The 19,971-nt window shown below is 35.9% G+C and overlaps 2 protein-coding genes across 5 annotated transcripts in view; both read right to left on the minus strand.

Annotated features, from left to right (window-relative positions):
- The window catches only part of SMC2 (structural maintenance of chromosomes 2), a 31,729-nt gene extending 25,538 nt beyond the window's left edge, over window positions 1-6,191 (minus strand). Inside the window, exons 1-7 of the mRNA XM_071590332.1 lie at window positions 5,915-6,191; window positions 5,570-5,719; window positions 5,311-5,472; window positions 5,100-5,210; window positions 4,747-4,884; window positions 2,883-3,023; window positions 2,459-2,608 (exon numbers count right to left, since the gene is read on the minus strand). Coding sequence (XP_071446433.1) covers window positions 2,459-2,608; window positions 2,883-3,023; window positions 4,747-4,884; window positions 5,100-5,210; window positions 5,311-5,472; window positions 5,570-5,719; window positions 5,915-6,082 — 1,020 coding nt within the window. The 5' untranslated portion in view covers window positions 6,083-6,191. The remainder of the gene's footprint in view (window positions 1-2,458; window positions 2,609-2,882; window positions 3,024-4,746; window positions 4,885-5,099; window positions 5,211-5,310; window positions 5,473-5,569; window positions 5,720-5,914) is intronic.
- A 2,731-nt stretch (window positions 6,192-8,922) lies between these two features.
- Window positions 8,923-19,971, minus strand: part of LOC139692609 (WD repeat-containing protein 47) — a 467,176-nt gene continuing 456,127 nt past the window's right edge. For all 4 annotated transcript variants that reach the window (XM_071590895.1, XM_071590896.1, XM_071590899.1 and 1 more), the window contains 4 exons: window positions 19,547-19,717; window positions 15,794-15,930; window positions 13,384-13,603; window positions 8,923-10,644 (listed from right to left, as the gene is read on the minus strand). In XM_071590895.1, the coding sequence (XP_071446996.1) occupies window positions 10,499-10,644; window positions 13,384-13,603; window positions 15,794-15,930; window positions 19,547-19,717 (674 nt within the window). In that variant the 3' untranslated portion in view covers window positions 8,923-10,498. The remainder of the gene's footprint in view (window positions 10,645-13,383; window positions 13,604-15,793; window positions 15,931-19,546; window positions 19,718-19,971) is intronic.

Below are 19,971 nucleotides of genomic sequence, written 5' to 3' on the forward strand. Positions count from 1 at the left end.
ACTAACTATATTCTAAAATAAGTATATGCAAATATAGTAAACTTAATAGGAATTAGAATAAATACATTTCAAATATGATAAACCACTTTTGAAGCAAAAGCAACTAGGAACACTGCTCTAAACATTACACATATTTCTATTACCTTGGAATTAAAAAAAAAAGAAAATAACATTTAAAAAATATTAGATGAGAGGGATGCCCATCAACACCTGCTCTTTGTATTATACATACAGAGGAAAGGTAGTGGCTAGAGGTTAGAGTGGATTTAGGAGGGGAACAAGTAAAACAGTTCAGCCATTTGGGAAGAGGTTGGTCAGAGTATGTGATGGTAATCAACCATAAAAAAACAAAGACATTAAGATTCATGAGAAATAGGATGGCAATGACATTGAAGTTGGGGGACATAAATTATTACAGGTTAAACAGTTTGCCTATATGGACCTATATGGGATATTTTTTGGAAGAGAGTGGCAGGGGGGTGGAAACATTAAAAGAAGAATTGCATTAGGTAAAGAAGCATTTAAAAAGAGGAAAGAGTTGACGACAGGCACCTTTAGCGGAGACCATAAGCGAATTTAAGTGAAAACTTCAATATGGTTCAGAATTTTGCAAGGCTTGGAAATATGGTTGTTGAGACAAGAGAATAATCATAGAACAGAGGCTTTAAAGATCTTGGAGGGGAAAAGAATGTATAAAATAAAATGGATGGAAAGAAAAGTCAGTGGTCATGTTTTAACATGGTAGGGTAGGAGAGATGGCTGTTGGGCAAGATTCAACGAGGGCAGCACAATTGAATGCAGGAGATACTAAAACAACGTAGATATGGTGGTTCTTGGAGGGTTTTAAGGAGGAATGGTTCGACTGGTCATCAATTTCTTGTGTTCATTTACTAACAGTAAAGTTTTGAATTCCAAGTTTGGTTTACTAACAAGAAGCTGTATTGGTGCATGACAAAAAGAAAATTACCAAAATTATACTATTAATGAATGATGCCAAAAACGGATAATAATTTTATGCTAAGCTAAACTGTTACAAAAGAATGGCTTGTTTGTTTTAGGTTCACAGTGACAATGACACTGGTTGGCTTCAAATATAAATATCATTCAATTTTTCTGCCTTTGGATAAAGAAAGAAGAAAATGTAAAAAATTATGTGCTTGGTATGAGTTGGTCTGATTGAGATGCTATAAATTTTAAGGCAGAAATAAGGCACTTTCCTGGAGAATGTGTCACTTTCGATTATAAGGTTAGTTTAATCTTTTAAATTTATTTATATGCAATAGGTCCATCAAGCAATTTATTTCATCAAAGACAAAAAATAACAAACTATGAATTTTCAACTCCAAAATAAGAGGCAACCCAAGGGAGTTTACCCTAATAATTTTTCCTGTTCAACTTAAGAAAATTGGCCAAGAGTGGGCTCATATTTAGAACAAAAGTGTCTGTTTTCCTTATTACAACCAAACTGTTACTATTGAGTATATCATGATACATATATACCAGTCATATTTTCTATTAAACTCTGCTTCTTGTAAAACAAGCTGGAATGCCAGAAATTGATGGTCAAAGTGAAATGAATGGAAATACATACTAGGGAGTTAATAAAAGGAATCAATGTAAATTAAAAATGAAATATTTGCTACTTGAGTAAGTAGTGCTGAATTATAAGAACACATATGTGGTCAAATAATTATTTGTTTCCCAACAAAAATTCTATAAATATATTCAGAGCTGTTTAAACACCTCAGTGGGTACTGAGAATCCATGTGCATTACAAAACTATGGGATCCAAATGAGGGTTGAAGGAACAAGAAACTTTGATGACCACCAAACACATGTCACAAAGTTATCATGGTCGCAAACATTTCACCAGACCAGGAGGTTATAGCCAATGTTTAAACATGGGTTTATAGCACAAAAATTCCAAGTTCCCCCACGTGTCTAGGTAGATGAAATGGCCAAATTTTTTAACCTGAAAAGGAGGAATCAAAGTTCAAATCCTAGTCAAGTTAAATTATTTTTACATTCTGAAATTCTCACATTTGTGTATACATCGGCAGGTGACTCCACTAAAGCTACCGCAGCAGCATTTCCTGCAGCCTCTTTGTACAGAATATTAAATAATAAATGGAACAATCTAATAAAATTTATATGAATTCACCAGCCATTCTCCAAAGGTTAATTTGGATAATAGTAAACCATTTGAAATGTAATTCTGCAGCCATGAAAATTGAAATACTCAGCTGAAACGTGATGGAATAAAAAAATATCTTTTTCAGGCAAACACAGCAATGAGTGTGTCAGAATTCGGATACTATGCTCTCTGACATGCACTCCTAAATCTCAAACAATGAGAATCCCCAAACTGGATCACTGTACTGTATATGTACCTGAGTGGTAAGACAGGCAGAGCCATCAGTATTGGAATCCTTGACAGGCTGACAGGAAACATACTTACTTCTTTGACACTGCCCTCTAGCTGCATCCGTCTCTTTGTCTCAGTTTCTGCAGTTTCTCGCAAGGAGCGCAGACTTGCTTGTCTCTTTGCTTCATTTTTCTCAGAGACCTTCAGTGCCTTCTCAAGGTCTTGAAGTCCACCACCCCTTTCCTGAGAAAATCAATGATGATACATTACTCCAATTGAAAGAGACAGAAGTTCCGCAACAATGCCAGAAATCAACATGACCAGAATGGTTAGGCAATGAATTTCCTCCCCATGTCACCACATTGAATAAAAAATCAAATAAATTTTGGGGGATCTCTGCAAAATTATAAATGTTTTAAATAGAGCATGTAAATGAAATGAGGCATTCAATGATTATGACCCAGGGTTTTCACAAACAAACATTCATTTTTCAAATGCTTGAATATTGTGTACACACCTCATCAGCTTTAGCCTGCAGCGCTTTAATATGATCATCAATTTTTCTGCACTCTTCTTCTCCAGACGTGATATCATTCTTCAAACTCTTCATATTTTCATCAGCTTTAACATATTCTGTTTCTGCACTTGATGATGATTCCTGAAAGAAAAATTACATTGAAATGCTTGTGGCATATAGTCATTGCGGGCATGCAAATAAAAAAGCATTCAGCTCCCATCTGAGCACAAACACTAGCATATAAGCTCACATCATTACTGGCTTTGGTGCATTTGTTCTGAACTGAAGAAAAATGAATGTTATTTCACAATTCTATTTGAACATGCATGGCTTGGTTGCTAAATGATGGTAGTGAAAAGTCAGAATGTAAAAAAAAGTAGGAGAGTAAGAGTTTGGTACCAATGGCCACTTCCAATGTAGACTCCTTACTTTTTTATACATGAGTTAAATCCACCCTATGCACACTAATTAAGCCCCAAAATCTGTAGGCCCCAATATGTATGCCCACCTGTTATGCGATGTCTCCAATCGATTTCATGATAGCCCAATTTAAGATATTCTTAACACAGGCTGTCCGAAAATTCAACATGAAACATCTTTGATTCCATACACAAACACAGTGAAAGCTATCTTTAATTAAATGAAGAATACAATGTATCTTTCCACTGTCCTTAAATCACATACAACTAGTTTCAACGCTCAAGCGTCATCAACAGGTACCTGATGATGACACTTTGATGAGCGTTGAAATTAGAGTACGGGAATGAAGGACAGTGGAAAGATACATTGTATTCTTCATTTAATTAACATTAATTTCCACAAAGTTGAGCCGGGAACAATTGAATATTTAAAGCTATCTTTATTGTAATATATAATTTCTTAATGGCATTATCCTCATTTCCTGTGATTTTATAGATTCCATTTTCTCACAGCTGAAATCTTCAATGAAAATTACAATCTGGCTCATTGATGTTACATCATTACTCTGTTTCAAAATCAAATCTATTTATAGCTCGCTGCAGCAACTCTTCAAGAGAATATCACTAGATAGTAAAACAGGAGTCAGGATCATGAAAAGCTATGTATGACTGCTGACAAGATTGGGAATATTGAAACATTGAGGACAACTAAATTGACATTGACCCATAGAAGAAGGCACTGGCCATGGACAAAGTGCTCACAAAGGTAGATGCAATAATTATACATCAACAAGATGATGAAGCACTTCATATTATTTTATTGGCACTTCATGTAACTCATTTGCTTGCTCTTCAAATACCTATGGAAGATTTATAAGGGAATCAGTCAGCTATGTTGTTCTTTTCTGTTTCCCCCAAACATTGCTGAAGAACCGATCATGGATAGTTGGTAATCAACCCTAGGAAAAACTAGCTGTTTAACACACAGGGTAGCATACTGGCTGTGTTCAGCTGCAGTAGGAACTAGTATTGACTGATTAATTGGGTGAAAGAAATAGGGCTGAGCAAGAGAGACCCAAAAATAAATACAACAATTTTCAAAGAATGGCACGTTTAGGCACCATTGGAAATATAAGAACAACACAAACTCAGGCTTTGGAAAGTTTATGCTATTAGAGATAATATGACTGATCATACAAAAGTGACTTTTAGTACAAAGTTGTACTTTCTGATTTTGCTGCAAAAATTATTAACTTTTAATAACACAAAGATTAATCTCAATTGCATTATTAATACCAAAAAGCCAAATGTTTCACCATAGTTAAAAGACAAGATGAATCATGCAAAATACCTGAAGACATAAGTTCTCACATTAACAGCATTTTAGGTTATTTGCTGAAAACATATCTAAACAAAATAGAAAACAATCCCAGCCAAAAACTCACCTCTAATGAGACAAACTTCCAAGCTATATATAAACGAGTGAGATGTTCCAACTCCCTTTGGACTTTCTGAAACTCCAAATAATGTCCCCGCTCCTCTTTTAATTTATCCAGTTTGGGGCATATTTCTTCCTCTATCAACTGAAAAACAAACACAATCATCACAATATTTTCCAAAAAAAGAACCTTCCACACATTAAATATACCCACCGGATTTACGTGTGAAAATAATAAATAGAACACAACTGTTTCATTAACTCACATATACGCTGATTAGATTCTTTTCCTCAAGCAAACCTCTAACGCTGCTTCTATCATTAAATGAAAATAATGGAAATAGAAAATGAAACACATACCGCTTTAATTTCCTGCAGTTTGGCTTCTTTCTTTTGAATAGTTCTTTGAGCATGCTCCCTCTTAGTTTTGTACATCATTGTTCCAGTAGCCTCTTCGATCATTGACAAAATCTAAAAAGGATAATAAATTAGATAACCTGTACTATAACTTTGTACGCACTAGAATGCATGACTTGAAACTACATCCATGTAGCATGTCGACCACACTTACTTCTTCTGGTTTCATATTAAGGACTTTAGTAATGCGCCCCTGCATTATTAGAAAATGAGGATTGTTTACGTTTAGCTGGACGGAACGAAAGAGGTCCTGAACCTTTGAATAAGTCACAGTTGCTCCATTAATCATATACTTATTGCGTCCCTCGAGGACCACCTACGGATTTAACATGAATATCCCAAAATTAACAAGCCTGTGAATGATAGCAATATTACACATTATAGCATGCGTCAACAGAAATAGTTTCACCCACCTGTCTAGTAATTGAGATTTCTGCATACTGATGGTATCCACAAGGTGTTTGAGTTTTATCTTCATTGTTGAATTTTAAAGTTACGCTAGCTTTAGTAATGCCAGCTTGGCCTCCTTTATACACCAAATCTTGCAATAAGCCAGCCCGCAACTGAAAAAATATCACCAACATATTCAAATTTTTGATATCGTTAACCATTCATATTTAAAAAGAAGATGGATCTCGGTTGTCAGGGCTAAATTGTTCACAGTGTAAATAGATGTAAAGCTTCAAAAACGTGAAAACAAGCATTCAACAGCCAAAATTAATGATTGATTTCGTATTCTAATATTCACTGATACTTACGTGGCTTAAATTCGTAATTCCTAGAGCAAAACATATACCATCGAGAATGTTTGATTTTCCAGTACCGTTTAATCCAGTAATAGCATTAAACAGGGGATCAAAACCATCGATCTCAGTTCTCTGCCCGTAAGACTTAAATCCTTCTAATGTAACCGATACGATATGCATCTTTAAATGTTCCAAACATTAGGACATTTGGAAAAAATACTTCAAATTATCCTCTAAGGACCAGGAAAATAACAAAGCATTTTCGCGGGACCGCCACAACATTAAGAAGATTTGGCGCTTCTTTGAAAATAATTCGTTCGTGAGTGATAAACAATGAGTTGAGGTCGTTGAGTCGGCTCTCGGCATCACTCACTAAGTTAAATTCATGAAACTGAGAGTATAATAAACTGCCGAATGATTTTAATTAACCAATAGAAAAAAAATGACTTCATATGAAAGGGCATGCAACAATGTTTACACAAATCATTTTAAATTATTTCATCATGAACCGGATCACAACTATCGTTCAGTGCACCGTATCGTTTTGCGCGTGAGTGGTTTGCGCTTTTGTATACAATTTTGTTTTAATTGGAGCATTTGTTTCTTAAGAGCGCGAATGCTCTGGGTGCATGGAGTGTATAAACGTGCATTCTTAACACTCTTGCAATACCCTTTATATGTAATGATTTATTTATGTATACTCAAGAAATAATAAGCTTTATGTGCTTCCCAGGTTGAATATTTGACGTACAGTAGGTAGAGCTGAACATATCCCAAATTAATATTTTTTCTGTTAATATAATGTATACACGCCTATATTACTATCAGTAATCCACCGGTTAATAAAGTAGGTTCTTCATGGATAGAAGTTGCAAAACGTCACGGGAAATTTCTTGCCCTCCCATAAAAATATCTCAACATCGACACTACGGTACAGCCAGCCTCTCTTCAATTCTTCATATTTCCTTATCCCTTCATTCCGACCAACGTCCCTATCACATTCCTACCGCTTCCTCGCTTGCTGACATTCTCCCCCCAGCACAGTCTCCAGTGTCCCACTGCCAATCAGTATGGTTTGCGTCCATATTTACCCTAGTGATTTCTCCCAACAATCCCCACTCCGTCCCCACAATACCTAGTATTTCCATGTTTGTTTTCCTTCACGTTCTCTGCACCTTTTCCCACTGCCTCCACTTCCATATCTCAGGAGCCTTCAATCTATGCCCGTCATCCTGCTTCAATGATCACGTTTCCGTACCGGAGAAAACCAAGCTCCTTATCAAGGTTTTCACAATCTTTTTCTCAAAATCCTTGCTCAAAATCCCTGTCATCAACCCCCTTCTCCTAGTGAAAGCTTCCTTGGTTGGGGCATATCTCCTTATGTCTCTACTAGTTTGACCAATTAGTTACAATAACATACTTCCACCTGCTCCAGTTTTTTAGCCTTCCTTACCTTTTCTCTTGCTAAGAAGCCGCAAAACCTTTGTTTTATTTACTATATTCTCATGTAAATTTGGAGTTTGATGCATATTCAAGGTAAGTTAAAAAGTAATGGGAATTTTGTAATTCTGTATTGTGTGGCATAGTGTACCAGGAGTTCTTGCCGCCAGGTCAAAAATAAAGAATATACTTACAAGTTTAATACCATTCGAATGAAGCAATATGAAAAAAGTGCCCATATTTGTGGCATAACAATTGATAGCTTTGGATAATTTCACCTGCTCACTGATTTTTCATTAGTATTTGGCCATAAACAGCACTGTAATGATGTCCGAGCCTCCTTATATTTGCCAGACATGGGCATATGTGACTTTCTTCTGTTCTCAAAAATAATAGAGGAACCTTAAAGGGCCATCATTTTACAAGCATAGATGAGATTAAAAGTGCATCACTGAGATAGCTAAAAGCTATACTCGATAAAAGATCGAGTTCCAGAAGTATTTCAGGGATTGGAAAAACCACTTGCATTAATGTATTATATCTAATGGGGACTAGTTTGAAGGGGATAACATTGATATTGATAGATAAATTAAATTCTATCCAAATAACTCAAATTCTGGTTATTTATTGAACATTCCTTGTGGAGCATAATTTTATAGGAAAATATACCAGATGTCGTATTCCGCAAAATATCCTTTTAGGTCTGCATCTTTCCCATCCTTCTCCACACATTTGAAAAGCCTCCAATCTACTCCTATCATCTTGTTTCAATGATCATGATGCTGCACCTTACCAAACTATGCTCCACATTTAAGCTTTGACTAACCATTTCATCACAGTCTTACTTGGTGCCCCAGTCATCAATTCCCTCCACCTTGAGCTGTCTTTGCCTAATACAGTTCTCTTTCTAATGATTCCGCCCACCATTTCTCTCACATAGGGTGAAGACACGGAGTATAGCCATCTTAAACCAGGTATTTATAAACTGAAATGACAATATTGCAACACTTTTTATGTCAGTCAGACAGGGAGAAATGTCAAGTTACGAGCCAAGGAACAAGCGAAGTGTCACAAAAATAAGAATACCAACTCTCTCTTTGCTAAGCACTTACTAGAATTCGACCACATCAGTGATTTTTCCCAGAAATATTATCTATACTCCCAAAAGGATTACAAATAGATGCTCTCCAGCAAATGGAGATAAGGAGGCACTTGGCAAACCCCAACAGAACCCTTTGTAATGAGCAATTGTTCCCATCTCCCCCACCACTCCTTTCCAAGAAACTAGCCTGGAAATGGATTAACCAACCCTTCAACATACCTGATCACCTCCACCCCTCTCAGACCCTACTCACCCCCACTCCATCCTGAGTGTATATATTCTCACAATGTTTGTTAAGAAAATTTGTACCTGATGATGCCACGAGTTGGTGAAACAAGTTGTACCTTGTAATAAAAATCTGTGGGAGAGTACAAAGGCTTTTTATTATGGATAATAAATACTTCCACGAAGTGAAGCCTGAAACAGGAGAAATTGTAAGAGGTTGGTTTTTATAATATTCTTAATGAACAGACAGAGAAACAAATCTTTATAATTTTATTTGTAAATTAGCAGTTGTACATAAGGATTACATATATTGTATAAATTAATCAATTTTTAAGAATATATTTTCAGTGAAAAATGAAAACCTTGAAATGTCATACAAATAATTACCAAGTGCATCCTTATTATGTGTACCAGCATAATTAAGAGATAGTTACAAGGAGCTCATGGAGAGAACATACTAGGCATCAAATTGCAACATGAAATAGAATTTCTCTATTTAACCTATTATATCTATACACATTAGAGTAATGACATCTATGTACAAGAAATTATGATGCATTACCAAGTTCTGAGGTCTGAATTTACAAAAGTCATGATGATAAAAATATTGCTATGACTGTTCTTTTTAAATATTGACCATTTTGAAATGATGATAATCTCTAATTAAAAAAAAAAACAAACTTTGTAAGGGTAAAAATAAAAGAATTATGTTCATCAGGCACTGTTCAATTCAGCAGGCTAAAAGGCACCACGAATACGTAACAAACTTTCATTTTTATAAATTTTATCATCAATTACAACTTTACATTAATGAAATTAATAAAAGAATAACATCTTTTTTATGATTTAGTTAACATTGATTCATACACATTCATCCATTCATCACAATGCTTCTGTCTAGAGTTAATGACTCATGTGACCAAAATTAAAGCAATCCCATTTTCTCCCCTGACAGAAATGAGTATCCTTATTAATAGTTTCTTGGAACCAATACTTATTCATTTTTAATTAACTAACCCTCTGATTTTGATTAATGGTAATGATAAAAATGAAAAACTGTCATTGGCAATGATTACAAAATTGAATAATAATTAGAAGGTGTGAGAGTTGAAAAATATGTTAACATAAAAAATATGCATTCTGGATGTTTTCTGGAAGGCCATGCTACCTTTGCCATTCAAAATAGCTATTTATGATTTTTATCATAATGAGAGTAGCATTCAATTTAACCTGACTGGGCTCATGCATAAATCTTTCCGAGGAAAAAAATAAAATTGAAAAAATATATGCCTGTATATGTCACATAGACAAAGGCAATAATAACTGACTAATCCAATGGTCAATGTGATATGTTATCTACTCAAATAGTTTCATGAAATGTTTTATGGGATTGTAGAGCACAATGTCAGTTTATTGAAAATACTACTCAACATAACATATATGTATATATATATATTAATGCTTTATACATCTAATGATTGCTTTGTTTGACAATGATAAATCTACAACTCTGAGGTTTTGAAGTCAATGGTACAAAACCTACCCTTCAGCAATGATATCACACAAACATAATGCAAGAAAAATTAGGATTTATCACTGGCATTATATTTTAAAGCAACAAAAACATATGGTATAATGTTCCAACCTACTGGTCAATCATAATGGTACACCTCGCAAATTTAGCATACAAAAATGTCTTTACTGTGAAAACATTCAGGTAGAGAACTGAAAAACTGTTCAGTCATTCATCACTTTATCATATTATGCATCTTGTGTGCCCATCTTTCATTTGTCTGTACATGTCTTTAACTCTGAGGATGCTTGCTACATTACAATGGAGGCAAGGCCCATAATGTGGCGGTCTTGTCTGCACTTGAGCTCAAGAAGGAGAACTCTGTTGGATGCCACCTCCCTGATATGACTTTGTCTTGGTGCTGGGCCACGACCACGCTGGGCAGTGGGAGTGTCAGGTCGCCTGAGGGTAGAGAAAAAGAATAAATGATATCACATGAGTCACATAAAATAACCAAGTTTCAAATAAAATAACCAAATCAAAATAACCAAGTTTCAATTTAACAAAAGAGCTTCCATGCTGGAATTAATTATAGGGAATCCTTGATAATCTATTGGTTTGCACATTCACCAGGCAAGCAAAATTCCATGGTTCACTTATCAAATATTGTCAAGCATCAAGTACACCACAAAAGGTACACAACTCTTTAAAATTATAACAGAATCTATGCCTCACAAAGTTATGCAATACAAATAATGCAGTTGGTAAAGGCAATTATGCATTTTTTGCAAACAATTTTGCTTCACAAAATAGCCAACAACAACAGCTAATTAAGCATTTAAAACAATCATAAGAAAAATAATATTATTCCCTGAAATATTATAACTACAAAGAAATTTACCCCCATAATGGTCATTTGGGACAGCAATTTATACCTGTCCACTTAATAGCTATACTATATAGTGTGTTTTCCAGCTTCACTGTGTGAAAATCCACTATCACTAAAATTAAAAAAAAAACAATATTTCTTCCCACCATAAGAGTAAAGTCCTCTTAAAAAAGAATTAAAATGAAAAGTAATCAAAATTTCCTTCATTCACAACAGAGTTTAGCAAGTATTTTAAATCTAATAAGCTATTAAATACTGAAATCAAAACACCAATATCACACTCACTGCACTTTCTTTGAAATAAAAAGATGTACCTAACATTTTTAAATTAAAATAAATAATTAAGCACACTAGCTTGAATTATCCACACCTTCACAGGTCAGATGACTTCAGATAGTTGATTGATGATTGCAATCTAAATCTATCAAGCCCATTTTCAAATTAAGAGTCTATGGAATTACTTGGATAGACTCTTCTACTAGATTTATTAGAATGATAAAATATGTATCATTAGAATGGATCACATCATATCAAATTTCAGTTAGAGGCATGGGATTGGTTTTAAGTTTTCATTTAATTTTGTCTAAAACTTAGCTACCAACAATTTTTCTAAAAATAACGGGAAAGTAAGTAAAAGTTATACACGTGGTCTGTGCAATAAATACGCGAACTGGTGCAATCTGGCGGCCATGACGCAGATTATAGCCCCACCCACTAGCGGCGATCGTTGCCAGAGAACTAATGAGCTGTCTGTACTTGGCGGATCATCAAGCTGTGCATATGGTGTCAGTTATGTTAGTTTCATATCGTCCTTGTTTTTACTGTTTGTCGAAAATGGAAACTGACCAAATCACAGAGCAATGAATTAACATCAAGCTTTTTGGTGAACAACGGTAAAAGTTATCAAGAAATTACTGAAATTTTGACAGCTTTTTACAGCAATAATGCTCAAAAGAAAACATCCATTTTCAAGTGGATTAAGCGTTTCAAAGATGGCTGACAAGATGTCATCCCTTCTAGTCACATTCAGCATAGATTGCCGCAAGTTTCTGGCAAAAAATTCAAGTAGTAGTAGTTTTGAGGGGAGGCGACCGACAGCGAAGGTCATTTGCGCCATAGGGGATGGATAGGAAAGGATGAAGGGTGGAGAGAAACCCGGCGTCGGCATTAGCCTACTCTTTACGAAAGGCGCCAAGGGGTCCACAGTTTAACGTCCCATCCGACGGACGGCGTACTCACTCCAAGTGCCCTCCTCAAAGCACCTCAAGTCTTTCGCCTTTTACTAAAAAATTCAATCACCATCCTTGATCATCCTCCTTATTCACCAAATCTTGCCCCCTGCAACTTATTCTTATCTCCAAAATGCAAAAATGTGATGAGAGAAAATCACTGGGAATGTGTGGCACAATAAAGCTAGAAACGACGAGGAAACTAAAAAGCCTAACTGCCGAGGACTTCCAAGGGTGCCTTAAACAGTGGAAAAGAAGATGGAATAAGTGCATAGCAACGAATGGAGAGTACTTTGAAGGGGACAAAACTCATGTAGCCTAATTTTGCAAAATAAGGTTTTTATGGCCTCAGTTTGCATATTTTTTGGACAGAGTAGCATAATGACAATGTTAGCATTATTATTGAAATCAGTAAATATTTTCGAGCTATTCATCTTTATTATCTTCATCAACAATAAACTACCTGACATGGAAATAAGTTGATCAAATGTAAGATATAGGTCTGCGATACCTGACTGACCAACAGAAATACTGTAATACTAATCCATCATATTTCCCCAGCAATTTAACCAATTTCATTTTTGTTAATTTTTTATTCTTGTGCATCTCTACGTATATTAAGCTTTGTTACAAAGTTTATTGCGGAAGTCGTATGGAAAATTAAAGTAACAAAACTGCCACACAACAGGGTACAACCACTTCACAAAATTTTATTTTTCTTTCTATGAAAAATAAGACAATCTTCTATCTCAAAGACTTTTTAACATTATTTTTTACAAATACACTGGCACTTTTATGGGTACATATTTACGCATAAAATTGACCAATTTAAGTTTATAGATTAAAAAAAAAGTCTTTCATGGAAATAGGCTCATATTTGCATCCTAATGGTTGGCTACGTATTTGCCAAAATTTTGCTTTACCAGTAAATACTCATTCAGAAAGTTCTAAAGGATTTACACAACTAGATCACGTCTATATTTATACCATACTATTCCATTTCTTCACTTTGGATTAGATTAATAATTATTTTTTGAAAAAACCAAACGAAGTAAAAGTAAATTTCATATATGTATCGCTTACCTTGTAGGTCAGTGAGCACAAGTTTGTTGTCGTATCCACCAGTAAGCAAATAGTATGCTGAGGGAGAAAACCTAATAGATCTTACATCTGAAGAATGGGGTCTAAAGCACTGAACGGATCGCCCACCCCTTATATCATACAGGGCACACGAAGAGTCTTCATGCCCCGTAACCAGAAGACGGCCTGAGGGATCAACACAGGCAGAGGCCACAGAAGAACCCTAGGAATGAAAATGGTACAAGTGGATTATATTTAACATGAAGAAAAATGGGATACTTATACTGCCTAGAAACTAAAGAAACTGTGTTCAAATTAATTTAGGAATGTTCCATTAGCCAATGAAAATATGTTAACACTTAAGGATTAAAGGCAAGATAGATTTGGACATCTGTTGTCATGGTAACAACAGTTATCAAAGAAAGTTACTACCATATATATGAGTCTTTGTAATCATATTTAGCTGTCATATTTTGCCTTCCCAATTATATCCCTACATGTTATCAGATTATGGAGCTTCTCTTAACAATTAGAAGCTCTACATAGTACTTTGGACAAAGATTTTGACTAAAAAAATAGCATTTACTCAAAATTTCATTGTCTTGAAAGAATACCCTTTGCCCCATTCTTTGCACTTCATGGGGTACATGCATGGAATCAACTGATGCTAAGTAGTGATCTGAATACTCTAAATAGTCTTAGCATATTTCTGATGGGAGTATTAGGTACCTACTTGGAAAATTCCGGCATGTTTTTTTTAAGTGATCTACCAGTTAAAGTAGGTTTTGGATTAACGCAACTACCAAGTAAAGATGTTGCTACTACTAACAACACACAATCCAGCAACCTGCTCTACAAGTCCCTCTTCATCTCTGTGTACTTCCTTCCTCCCTTCTTCCCATCCTACATCCCTTTCCTGTTCCTGCCCTTTCCTCGTTTGCCAAACATTCTCCCCTCTATTACAATCTTCAACATCCCACTGCCGATCAAAACGCCCTACATCCATTTTTCTTGTCTCCTTATGATTTCTCCCAACAATCCCTCTCCTCACCCACCATACTTCCAACACTTCCTCATTTGTTTTCCTTTCTGTCTATTTCATTTCCTTCATCCTTCTCCACACCCAAATTTCAAAAGCCTCCAATCTACATCTATCATCCTACTTCAGTGACCATGTTTCTGCGCCGTACATAACTATGCTCCACATCAAAGTTTTGATAAGATTTTTCTTAACATCCTTACTCAATGTCCCTTTCAACAACTCCTTGTGAAAGCCTCTTTGCCTAGTGCAATTCTTCTCCTTATATCCCTAATACTTTGACCGTGTTGGTCCAAAACACTTAGAGATATGTAAATTGTTCTATCTGCTCTAGTTTTTGCCCTCCTATTCTGATGTTAAGCTTGGCCTTTTTCTTTCTAGAAAATCGCATAACCTTTGTTTTATTTATATTGATTCTCATCCCATACCTGTCGCACTGAATTTCCAATTCACTAAGCAATGCTTGCAACCCCTTGGCTGACTGACAGACTAAAGCTTGGTCATCAGCGAACCTAACTGATTTTACGAATTCCCCGCTGACTTTCATTCCAACCTCCAGTTCTTCCCATGCCTCTTTAATCATTTCCTCTGCATACAGGTTGAACAGCAATGGTGATAATGGGCAACCCTGCCTTACACCTCTTCCTAACACTGCCCATCCGGACTCCCCGTTCCCCACTCGCACCTGAGCAGTCTGAGACATGTACAGGTTGCGGATTAGCCTCTTGTCCCTCCAAACTTTTCCTATTTTCTGAAATATACTCAAGAGTTTTTCCCAATTCACTCTATTAAACGCTTTTTTGAAATCTACGAAACAGGCAAATACTTCATGATTGTATTCTATATTCCTCTCGATTAATAATCTCGTTACTGCAATGGCATCATGCATGCCTCTCGCCTTCCTAAACCCAAACTAATCATCCCCTAAGTAATCATTTGCCCTAACACACATAAATTAGAATGCACAAAACATGGGATAGAAATGAAGACACGATTTGACTTTCATGAATAAATTATCTTGGATGCACATCAGTCATTACATTCATTCAATTCTTATATCTCCTTCATCTACTCCTCTCCATAAGAAGTTACAGAGAGGTATATTATCACAATTGGTACTCAGTAAGTACTAAAGCACATATGGGGAAAAATTATTCTTGAGAGTAAGGCAAAGATCTCCTCTCAACCTTATTCATTATACACACTGCAGAGTATGATACTACTTTATGAGCTGACTGATTTACTTAAGGAAGGCAAAGTGGAAACTAATAATTAGTAATAAAAACATCCTCCACAAATGGACTAAATTGAGGCTAATACTACTTTATTAATGGTAATGTAGCATTAGATGATAGATATATTTTTATGGCATACCCTAGATCCTGATGAGGTGGTAGGAGTGATCACATTGACACAACCCCTGGTCCTCAGGTCCCAGAAGCGCACACTTTTGTCATTTGAACCACTGACAAACATGGCACCTCCCCAATTGTACAAGGTAAGCACTGGGCCTGCAAAAGAATGGAACATTTATTGAAATTTAACTATATAAATAAAGCCCATTTTCACCATGGTAAAGAAGTGGATTGGATAAGGCAGGCAGGAAATAAGAGGGAGATTAAGTGTAATGTTACCAACAGTGCAAGGTATCTTCCAATAATAATTAATTTCAAACTGAAAAAATAAAATCATATGCTACCACTACAGCTTTGAATATTAGGTATATGTAGAATTTAGAAGGTTATTTGGTGAAAAAAATGTCAGCATAAAAACATATATTTATTGAGATTCAGACGTAGTAAAATAAAAATACATGCAGAATCCCTTGGCTGGATTTGGATGTGGACCCCTTTTCATATATCTATAAAATTTAATCAGCATATGGTGTATAGTCAAGCAATCATTTTTGGAAATGCTATTTTTTTATTGAGGAGTATTCTACAGTTGGGATTACTATAAAATGTATTTAAAAATTCACAATAAACCATGTTCTGGATGGCTTACTATAACAAGCATCACATGCACTTTGACCTGGTTTACCATTTATTGGGAAACATAAAATGAAATCTAAGATAAATCTAACTTTACAGTGAATTGCGCATTACTCATTAAAATAATGTTCCATTAAGGAGTGACTTCTAAGAATATATATGACAATAGGTTTTTTTGGGATAACTTTATTATTGAGAGAGTCGCGGTAGTCCAGTGGGTAGAGCGTTGGACTGCTGACCGGAGGGTCCCGGGTTCGATTCCCGGGCAAGGGCACCCGGGCACCGGGCACCTGCAGCTCCACCCAAGCTAAAGTGATTTTTCGGGTACCAGGTCTTCCTGGGAAACCATAACCAGCACAGGGAAAGGAACTGGCCCCCCTACCCTGATGTGTGAATTTTCACACGCCATATAGGGCTTAGTACTGGGTGATCCCTACCATCACCTACTAAACCGACCTTCGGGTTGATTACTGTGTGTTGTGTTTATTATTGAAATGATCGTGAATTTAGTAACATTTCTTCATTTGAGGAAAAATGACATTGTAAGCTGTGAAAACACTAGGTATATACAGTGAAGCCGAAACACTATAGACCATATTTTCCATGTTGAGAGCATTGATGAGAGTCGAATGATTTAAGAGATATTAAGTAGTAGTAGTTTTTATGTGAGGCGACCGACAGCTAAATTCATTCATGCCATCAGGGATGGATGAGAAAAGAAGGGTGGAGAGAAACCTGGCATCGACATTAGCCTTTCCTGTTGAGAGGCACCAAGGGGTTTGCAGTTTAATGCCCCATCCGACGGACATCATACTCACTCAAAGTGCTCTCCACAAAGCACCTCAAGTAGGGATCGGGATACCACTGAAAAATATTTGTTGTCTCCAGGATTTGAGCCCAGGCCCTCTCAGTGGGAAGCTTGTTTGTAAGCCACTGCTGCATTGTGCCCCACCGCACCACCGTGCCACATTGCACCGAGCAATCGCACTGGCTTCCCACCTAGAGGGCCCGGGTTCAACTCCCCGTGGTGTTGGATATTTTCAGTGGAATCTCGATCCCTATTTGAGGAGCTATGTGGAGGGCACTTTGAGTGAGTACGCCATCCGTCAGATGAGACGTTAAGCTGCCCACCCCGTGGCACATTTTTTTAAGAGTAGGCTAATGCCAACGCTCGGTTTCTCTCCACCCCTTCTTCCTTTCCTGTCCATCCCTAATGGCACAAATGACCTCATCTGCTGGTCGCCTCCCCTAAATACTACTACTACTACCACCATATTTTCATGATCAGTACTTTGATTCTTACCAGTTATATGGCGGTGTAATTGGTTTTGGTGGCTTACCTTTCAATACTAATAACTTTGTCAAAAACATACGAAGGGAGATTTATTACCATGGGAGAATACTACTGAAGGGCAGAAACAGGTAAGTGTTTAATACATGAGCATTCAAAGGAAATTTAGAAAATGTAGTTTTTTTAGAAACGGACAAGTTTTTAGGGTTCTTTACCTATAACATGGTCAACAATTAAAGATCTGGTATTTTGCAAAACACTGTTCAAGTTACATTCTCAGCACTTCAGGTCCATTTACAGAAAAATAGAATTACTGTTGAATTATTTTTAGCAACATACATCATATGCATGTCTATGTATGCATGTTACTAACAAATGTTTTCAGGCAGTTTTAACCAGGGTATAAGGTCTATGCAGTACATTAATGAACTCCTGATGTTTAACTAATAAATATGCTATTTCCTGTATAAAAATATGTGACCTCTGGCAGCTGAAACTGGGCCTAAGTAAACTCTTTTCCAAATTCATCAAGAAATATGAACTTTCATTATAGTTACATTCACACATTAATGCGCTATATCGATCGATCTACATGAACTTTTATACTCTGCACTTTCTTATTCTTTAACAAAAAGTGACTTAATGTGAGCAGGAAAAATATAAAAAATGTGGTTTTGATTACATTACCAACTTTTAATGAGGTTAATAATTTATCAGGAAATGGCTTTATTATGCTAAATGGCTATTTTTCAAATGCAGAGTTCCTTTTAGTAAGTGGAAAATGCTTGCTGTTTCAAAATCGAGGAAGTATACAGAGCTCTATATGCTTCCTAGATTATACTTCCTATCGTTAGAACCAACCATTCCTCATCTTTTTGGGATGCAACCAAAAAGATAGTATCTATATCTTTTTTCATGAAACTATACCACAGCCAAAAACCTTTCTATCACATTCTTCACTATCACCTAAATCACTTAATCTCTCCCAATGACATTCTATCAATTCATTATCATTAAGTCTCACATAAATTACGGAAGAAGGCCAAACTGTCGGTTCTATCAAAACCCCCCGATTCCTGTATAGGACTGACTATTAATGGAAAATAAAAGAAAGCTACAGTTAGACTGAGGTATATTATTCCTTGGATGGAACATAATTTGAACAGAACAGCTATGGTCTTTATTTAGAAATTACTAAACTTATATTTTGAAGACAAATTTCAATTCCTTTGACTCATTCTCTTCCTTTGATGCCACCAATTTCTTTTTTTTAACAACCATCATTCCTCCCCTAATTCTCCATTAATACCCCAATGACTCCTATCCATCCACTTATGTCACACACTTCTGCAGCAACTTTCAGGGCTTATTTGTCAACTTTTATTTTTGGGTAAATATCAATTCCTTCAACTGATTCCCTTCGTTTTATTCCTAGCAATTTTCTTTTTAGCATTCTTTCCTTCTCTGCTTCCCTCCGTAACCACTGATAGACCTTTACACTTCTCCATCCACTTCTCTCAAACACACTAGCAGCAACTTCAGGGCAGCTTTGCTAACGTAGGGATATTTATTACATTTACACAATTAAAATGACAATGCATTACACTAATCAATATTTGGCTTGAACTCTCCTCAGATTTAATGGCTATATCGTATGTTTAATTCTGGGGAAAGTTTCTATGCAGGACAACATTCATTGGTGAGGACTATTTTTTAAAATGGTGCTTTTGAAGTTTTGCCCTTAAATGATTAACCATTAAATGAAAATAATGCATAATGTAACAGGGGATAGGGTACTTTTTCACAACTACACAAATAAATATATAGCAAAACGAGGAAACTCACCAGAGTGGCCACTCAAGGCCTGGAAAGGAGTTCCAGTAGCACAGTCTGTTACATATATCTTACAGTCCCCAGCACCTCCACTGATTAGAAGGGATGATTTGTTGCTGGTGTCTTCAAGAAAACAAAGGTCTCGAACAGTTCCATCATGCATCATCAACTCAACTTCTTGGCCTGAAAGTTAAATATAGGATAAATTTTAAATACATAAATTAAATGATATCCACTACTTTGCAGTCCATGAATGTACCTTCGAAATACCTGGCCTTCTGTGTTGGAGGATAAAGATTGTAATCAACAAAATTATTCTGTCAACTTAGGAATATATATTCAATTTTAGGTAAATGAATAATACTGCAATTAAAAAATTAACCTAGAACTTCACTAATTATTATGTATCATTGGAGTAACACATTTTTTTCATCTCT

The sequence above is a fragment of the Hetaerina americana genome, unplaced genomic scaffold (assembly GCF_022747635.1).
Source record: "Hetaerina americana unplaced genomic scaffold, ioHetAmer1.1.p SCAF_4, whole genome shotgun sequence".
NCBI classification, from domain to species: domain Eukaryota; kingdom Metazoa; phylum Arthropoda; class Insecta; order Odonata; family Calopterygidae; genus Hetaerina; species Hetaerina americana.